The sequence below is a fragment of the Epinephelus moara genome, chromosome 22 (assembly GCF_006386435.1).
Source record: "Epinephelus moara isolate mb chromosome 22, YSFRI_EMoa_1.0, whole genome shotgun sequence".
NCBI lineage: Eukaryota > Metazoa > Chordata > Actinopteri > Perciformes > Serranidae > Epinephelus > Epinephelus moara.
The window spans coordinates 40359637-40367897 of record NC_065527.1 but is presented as its reverse complement, the minus strand read 5'-3'; the positions used below and the strand labels follow the sequence as shown (position 1 = coordinate 40367897).

Below are 8261 nucleotides of genomic sequence, written 5' to 3'. Positions count from 1 at the left end.
AAGGAAAAACTCCCCCAAAAAACTTGCACGTGTCTTTTTAAAAGCAATTTTATATCCTACAGGAGGAATCCCTAATTTCTTTTACTGATTTATATCATTGTAGGAATTAATTATTTTCATTATTTTTAGGGATCCGCCCACAGAGAGAACTCCTTAAAATCACTTCCATTTAATAAAGATTTTAAAGAAATACCTGAGACATACTGCTTCATTGCCCTCTGGTTTGGATTTTATTTGTTTTTATTGTATTAATTAGCATGCTTTTTTATTTTATCTAAGATCTTATACCTATTAGCTTGAATTCCAATACTTTAACTGATATTATACATTAATGCATAACTTTATTTGAATTCTAAAATACTTCTCGTGTGTATATGGATTGTTTAAAAGTTTTTACACGTTTTAAGCACTTACTGTCATGATCCTGGGTTTATTCTCTTATCCTATGGACTTTTTTTTTTGGAGTTTTCTGTTTGTGTTTCATGTTATTCATTCATGTTTAATCTGCTTCCTGTTTTATTTTGTAGGTTCTCTCCTCATGTGTTGTCTGGTTTTACTTCCTGTCTTTGTGTGTTTTCCTGCCTGTTTTCTGTCACACCTGTCTCGTTAGTCCCTCCCTGTACCCAGAGTCTTCCCTTCACACCTGTTCTGTATTAGTGCTCCACCCTTGTCATTAGCCAATCTCCATTTCCCTCCTTTGCCCATGTCTTCCTTCTCCAGCTGTGTCTCGTCCTTGTGATTAGTTTTCTGTGTATATATACCAGTGTGTTTCCTTTTGTCTTTTTGTCAGATCATCTGTTGTTCATCCTGGATTCAGTTCTCCTGTGTGACTCCTGCATTCATCCCTGTGTTATTCCTGTGCTCATCCCTGTTCATTGTGTTTTTCCCAGTTTGTTTTCAGTTTGGTTTTTGTTTTGCTTTCATTTGGATTTTGAGTTGCATGCCTTTACTGGGTTACATTAAAGCTCCCCTTTTGTTAAAGACTCTTAACTGTCTGTGGGTCTGGATTTGGGTTCTCCTCTGAACTGAAACGTGGCACTTGCTCTTTTTAACAAGTGTGTTTCTGTTGTGTATGTTTTTTTTTAACCTATTTTAACCCCACACATGCATAGTTTTATTAGTTTCTTCAATTCAGTTCAACACTTCACTTCATCTTTTATCGTAGTTCAGCTGGTTTTTAATTAAACCAACTTTTTCCTTGTGTGGTGTCCGAGAATATTTTTTATATTTTTATGTTTTTATGCCATTTTTGTCATAAAACCCCCTGATTTTTCAGATGGGAAAAACACAAAATATGCAATATTTTCCAAAAATTAGATGCCATGTGGAATATTTGGGATGAGGTTATTATAGCCTTGACTAGGTAATAATTTTTTAATTAACAACAATGATTTTGATCAATGAAACAATGAAATTGTATTTACATAACTGATTCAGACTGATTAGATAAGACAAACAATCACAACAATGACAAACAAAATTTACAGAACTGATTCAAATTGATTAGATATTTACAATAACAACTTTTCTCCCTGTTTGTTCTGTCAGTCTCAACAGCACAGTTGTTTGTGAGATATATAGGAAAAAGCTCACAGTAATGAAGACACTATTTAGCTTTTTGTATTCACTCTTTTTTTATTAAGGTCATTATTAAACCTCTTCCTCAGTTTCCTCAAATTAGACAAAAACTTTAACTGTTTTCATCCATGAGTTTTGTGCAGAACTCCTCCATAGTCCTTTCTTTTCTCAAAAACAAAAGTGAAATGTTCTGCTGGAGAATTGTCGTCACCATGGTCACTTTCCTAGCTTTGCAGGTCACGGAGGGTCTCAATTTGTTCCTCTTTGTCCATCGAAAAGATCACGGGAAGTTTCCTGCAGGAAAAAAAAAAAGTGTGGTCAAAGTATGTAGTAGGCTATATATTTGTGTTCTCAAGTAATGCCTCATTTGCAGTACATAATCTTAAAAGGAATACTGTTTTAATCAACATTTGTGTAATTCAAGACCTTACAGTTGCTCCTCTATTTATATAAATAAGCAATGTCTTCAACACAGACACTGCTTTGATATATGAAATATATCTAAGTTTCCCATGATTAATCTCCAGATCACAAAAACACACTTTCTGTTTTATAGGGAAAAAATTCCATTGTTTTCTATGGGAAAAGCCTATTGTCTTCAATAGCTTTCAAATTACTGGACCCAGACACCCCACACCAATGTAGAATGGTTTGGCCAAGTGGGCCTAATAAGGCATACCTCTATAAATGGGTTTCATGCTCATTCTATTTTATACAATATTTTTTAAACAAACTCCATTGGTTTTCTATGGAAAACTCTAATTTCTTCAATAGCTTTTACATTACTGGACCCAGACACCCTAGAACCCAGAATGGTTTGGCCAAGTGGGACTAATAAGGCATTCCTCATCTTAAATGGGTTTAATGCACTTAGCATTTCATATGAATTTTTCAAAGAAATTCCAATTGATTTTCTATGGCAAAAGTCTGCTCTCTACCTCTTCAATGTCATGAGCATCACATAGTTTCATAATGTATTTCTATTAGACTGAAATGCTGTGGGGTTTTTTCAATGGGCATATACAAGTGGGGCTGAAACAGGTAAAAATGGTGGCGAGACTGCTGGCATTAGATGTTTGGATGACAGTTAATATATACTTGACAGTCACAGATGATAAGAATCCAAGATTCCTATGAAATTCTTTAGGAAATGCTTGGGGTCATTTTTGACCCCACTTATGGAAAAGCAGGGTAGAGATACTATATAATTTAAATACAAAATGCAAATGGCCTCATGTCAAAAACAAGTTTTACGAGGAATACCTGGAGGATAAATTGATAAACTTTAAATGCCAAAGACATTTCGAAAAAACAACCCTTGGTGTAATTTTTGACTCCACTTATGTATCCAAGGTTTAAAACATTTCTTGTAATCAGACCAAGAATCTCCATTCTACTCTGATCTTATTTTACATAAGATTTCAGTATTAATTAATAAATACTCTTAGAGAATTTCTACTTTTGTTCTTTCATTTGCATTAGTTATCCTAGATCAATACAGAATGGTATTTTGTGACTTATCAGAAACATAATTGTTCTTCCGGCACTTTGTAATGTATATTGAATACTAATTGTGTAGTTACTGTATTTTACATAGAAAACTCTTTTTCTCAAATACCATGCATATCGACTACAGATGAGAGTAGAATGAATATACCCTCTGGGAATAATTAGATACATCTGACCAATTTTTTCACTAAAACTTTATTTTAACATATTACTTGTAGTCACCATTCTATGAAATACCTCATGTCGTGGTCCAGTAACTATAAATCAAAGCAGTAACATAATAGCCTACTCAGTGGGACAAATTGGACCCACATCCTTTCACATATATATATCTTAATATCTTCATTGTCTGTCTGTCTGTCTGTCTGAGAGTGAGAGTGAGAGTGAGAGTGAGTGAGTGAGAGATTACAAATTAGCTCTTCATATCATCCGTGAGAGGTCATATTTTGATTTACACACAATATCACTTTCACACTTTTCATCCTTCTGCCATCGGAGTCACAGTTTCTCATTTCTCCAGTCTATGTGCGTACGGCAGGGTCAGAGTTTGCGTGGAGGACCGCACATTCTCCCGTCAAGTTTGTTTTTTATAAATCCCAAACTTTGCTTAAAAGTGGTGTACGCCTTCTTTTGTGGGTAAGCAGCCTTTATAAATGAGGCCCCAGATATTTATGTTGAATATTAGTACAAAGAAATCAATAAGACAACAACAGTAACAACAAGTACAAAGAACAAACTCTATACAATAAGCAAACAGACGACAACAAACAATGTTGCTCATGACAGACCAGACTTTGAGGGACCACACATTGCGCCAAGGTATTACAGTGCTATTTTATTGCACACACAGATGTGTGTGATGTTTATTTATCATTAGGCCAGACCACATCTTATGTCTTGTATTGTTGTCTTATTGTCCTGTGTTTTTATACACCAGAGAGGTGTTTTCTACAATTTCGTTGTTGGTATATGTGTTGTGTCCAAGGTGTATCCAAGGCGTCCAACCGATGTTGGCCGGGACATGAATTAATCTCCTTACCCACTCGTTTATCTCAGCCCCGGAGCTTTCCTCCCCACAAGCCCGACACAGCTTGGATAGGTCATTTACAGCACAGGCATATATATAGTCCAGTTGCCATTACAGACACAAACAAGTAAACCTGGAAGAGTCCTTTGTACCTGTATTTGCCAGCAGGGCTTTAGCCATGTCCATCCTTAGCATGGCCACACCCTCCTGGTCCACTGCATAGTGGATCTGCTGGGCAAGCAAAATCTGCTCTGCAAGCTAAAAGTCAGATGAGTATAATTTGAATGACTCTTCAATGACAGACACAGAGCTCACTGAGTCATTACCTTGCACACAAACACGCCACACAATGTTGTGTACTGCTGTCTTGGATGGGCCACTGTAGAACATGCCCACCTACCAATAGCATTACACTTCTGGCGAACCAGTGCCCTACACAGAACACAGATTTACCACAGTCAGGAAATTGTAACATAAGCCCAGGTAAGAGGATTTTAAATTTAAGACAATCCAGTGAGTTTTTCTCAATTAGATATATGTTGTATATCTTATTTAATTTCTGTTGTAGTTGGCCCTTGATCGTGATGTGGCTGCAGGAGCAGTCTGTCATGAAGGACACTGGACACTCATTGTGAGTATTCCTAAATGTTAACAGATGTGGACACAATGTTGACACTTATGTTTGAGGGGTTGCTATAATTTGTTTTGCACTTCCATAGATCATGTACGTGAAGGAGATAAGGTCCTTGTACCTCGATCCATTTGGGGCCACTCAACAACAGATTGAGAAATGCAAACACGTAACAAGGTGAATGAGCTGTAATTTGTGCATTAGACATGTATGTATGCATGCATTGGGGAGCAACAGGCGAATTACATCATTTCAAGCCTTTTTGTTTGCCCTGCCACACTGCTGTCATTGCATAGTTGTCTATAATGACAGCACCACTCTTCCTCCCAACCATTGTGACAATAATGTGATTAACCTGTAAAGACACACGTCAGTCAAATAATTTTTCTTTAAAGTAGGCTACCTGACTTTCCAACTCCTTTCCTGGGGCCAGGTACAAGAGGTCCTCCATATATAATTTATATGGCCCCAGCCTTGACCAGAGTGTGGTTCTTCGCCTTCCTGCCCATACGTCTCTGATTACTGTAAAATAAAAAAACAAAACATTGTTATGGCAGTAATTCATGAAATGCATAATTTGGGGTGTACTCTATCAGTATACTTACAAATATCTGCACTGAGTGGAGGTCCTTGGGCTTCGCAGCTCGTGGTTTGCCTTGCTGGGGGTGTGACTGATGTGGTGGGTGGGTCAATGCGGGAACCAGCCAGAGGAGTAGGATCAGACAATTTTTTGATTTTGGCAGGGATCCTCTCCTCTGGCTGGAAGTAATGAGTCAAATGGTCAGTGTTGACTCTTGATTGTTTCCCCCTCTCTGACACCAGGTGAGCAGTGTTCTCCTCCAGCTTTGATATTTTGAAAGGTCCCACCAAGCTGGCCTCCAATTTGTCCCCTTTTCTCATGGCCTGCCGCGCATTTTTCTTCAGAACAAGGTCCCCCACTTTAAAATTGTCTGCCTGACCTCTGTCCTCCTTCCTCTTGCGGACCTTTTGTTGTTTGGCCTCGATATTGGCTTTTACCTCTTTGTAGATTGTGGCCTGATCTCGTAGTCCCTGGCAGATCTCCTCTGTCTTTATGAGGTTGCAGACCTTCTCTTCGGTCACCTGCCAGGAAGAAATCAGTGACATTGTAGGGGACACAGATGATCCAAATTCAAACTCCAAACAGATGAAAACAATTGGTAGTCTTACTTCATGCTCATTTGGGACCTCTGAGGGATACCTGGCCTCCCTCCCAAACATCAGGTAATAAGGGCTGTATTGTGTAGTCAGCTGCTTCTTGGTCCTCAGGGCAAACATGGTTGGCTGGAGATACTGGTCCCAACGGTTGGGGTGCTCAGCCACCAGTTTGTTCAGGGACCTTAACATACAGAATTCAGGTACATGCATGAGGAGGCAGAAGATAATTTGGGTTGTCATGTATGATAATGCAACCCATTTCCAGATAGTGCCATTAATGATTACCTGTTCATACTGGAACAGGACATAAGTGTTCTAGGCTATTAAGGGCTCAAGTTCAAGTACTGACAACAAAACTTTACCTCTGTATCGTTCCATTCAGCTATTCCACAAGGCCATTGGTCTGTGGATGGTAAGGGGAGCACAGGTTCCTCTTGATGCCCAGCCTCTCACACAGACCGTAGTTGACCTTGAAATGACCATTCAAATGAACATGAGCTGAGCCAGCACAGCAAAAGTTACATGTTGGTGATCCATATTGCATAATCACTATACCTTGTTGCGAAATTCTGAGCCTTGGTCTGTTAGCAGCCTTTTGGGTGCACCAAATTTGTAAAAGAAATCAAGAATAGGATTTGTCACCTCGTCTGCTGTTTTGCTTTTTAGTGGGTATGCCTCTGCCCATTTGGTGAAATAATCAACCATGACACATATGTACTGGTTGCCACCATCTGTTACATTGAGTTTACCCACCAAGTCCATTCCAACCAGTTCGAGAAGCTCGGTTACCTGGGGAGGAAGAAACAATCATGAGTATTGCAGTATCACTACTGATGTGATTGAAAGATTTGACTGCATGTCATATTTAATTTACCTCTATTGGATTTTACTCCCGCTTTTCCTTAATGTTAGCTCTCCTGGCCTGGCACTGGGGACACTGAGCAATCTAAACAGATAAACATTGTAATATTGGGACAAATATTTGTTAAAATTTAATGTTTTAGATTGACGTGGTTGGCCTTTGCACATACACATACAGTATCACAATATAAGGCGTACACACAACTACCTTACACTCCTCTGTTCTACTTTTGAACCTGAATGTGTATTCCACCCTTAATTTTATGACAATATCAACTCACCCACAGGCGAATGTCATCCTCCATGCCAGGCCAATAATAGCGGGCAATTATGGCACTGGGTTTTTTCCACCCCACAGTGCCCACCTAAATCGCTGGTGTGAAACTCCTCGATGATCTGACTTGCTTCATCTGCAATGGAGACCACTTTGGCAAGGTGCTCAGCTTTGTTCTTCTTTCGCCGACAGATGTAGTAGAGGTCTCCATCTGGTGTTAAAATGTCATCATATTAGATTACTTGGAGTTTTATCATAGCAGATAATTATTGTGTTCTTAAGTCCATGTGACATGCATCCTTACCCTTTATCCTGAAGGTGTCAGCTCTCCTTTTGATGACAAATTCGTCTCGGCTGGTTGACCCCTCAGGATACTGATTGTGGAGTTTCAACTCCAGCACCTCTTTAACAATGCTGGGATCCATTTTTGGTTCACTCTGTCCCTATCTCTCCTACTCCTCCCTACCTACTCTTTGCTACTCCTCGCTACTCCTACCTATCCTCACAGACACAACAACACACTAGCACACAATACACACAAACCTACAATACAACCCTCTCTAGAACACAGATAAGCACACTTCACTGTCACAACCACCACTTATAATCACTACTTACTCTTTCTTGCACTCTGTATATTTCTCTCTTGCTGATCACTGTTCAAACTCCTCACGAACAAACCCACAAAGTTGTGACCTTTTAACCACCCTTATAAAGACTACCCCATGCCTGATGATTTATCTACACCTGAGTATGGTTACCTACACCTGTGTGTGTGATTATCCCATTGACTTTTCATTTCATTATGGTTGCATATTGGGTTATCATGTCTGCACTGAATAGTGTAGACTATCCTTGTGATGACTGAGTGAATTGTCTGCAGCCGTTATTATACAGCATGATTGTTGGTATGTAGCCTACACATGTATCACCAGTTAATCTGAGTGGATCACAATTTGCCACAGCTCATGGGTATCGCCGCGCTGCACTCGAGTTGGATGTAAATAACTCAGACAGTAGGTTTCACTTCCAGACTGCACATCGACTTGACATCCGATGATACAAACTAAAGGACTGACAACTGAACATTTTTTACAGGATTCATTGACATTTGCAGTGATCTGTATCTTAGTATTGCGGTGTTCATGAACTGGGACTGACAACGTAAGTGTGACGCGTTCAGATTAACTTGTGATACTCTCCCA

The 8261-nt window shown here is 39.2% G+C and overlaps 1 protein-coding gene across 1 annotated transcript; it reads right to left on the bottom strand.

The window, feature by feature from the left end:
• Positions 1–1677: 1677 nt before the first annotated feature.
• Positions 1678–7856, bottom strand: LOC126384020 (uncharacterized). Its single transcript, XM_050034831.1, has 11 exons — positions 7361–7856; positions 7064–7267; positions 6796–6867; positions 6675–6710; positions 6477–6513; positions 6284–6390; positions 5934–6102; positions 5351–5846; positions 5149–5267; positions 4267–4372; positions 1678–1872 (listed from the first exon to the last, which is right to left on the bottom strand). The coding sequence occupies exons 7-11, from the start codon at positions 6039–6041 to the stop codon at positions 1859–1861; spliced, it is 843 nt and encodes a 280-aa protein (XP_049890788.1). The 5' UTR covers positions 6042–6102; positions 6284–6390; positions 6477–6513; positions 6675–6710; positions 6796–6867; positions 7064–7267; positions 7361–7856; the 3' UTR covers positions 1678–1858.
• Between the last annotated feature and the right edge of the window lie 405 nt (positions 7857–8261).

Excerpts from the sequence above, each read along its gene's own strand:
- LOC126384020 (XM_050034831.1), bottom strand. The coding sequence starts at position 6,041 with ATGTTTGCCCTGAGGACCAAGAAGCAGCTGACTACACAATACAGCCCT. Across the intron at positions 5,847-5,933 it reads AGGTCCCAAATGAGCATGAA|GTGACCGAAGAGAAGGTCTG; the intron begins GTAAGACTACCA and ends TCTTCCTGGCAG. Across the intron at positions 4,373-5,148 it reads GAAAGGAGTTGGAAAGTCAG|CTTGCAGAGCAGATTTTGCT; the intron begins GTAGCCTACTTT and ends TCTGACTTTTAG.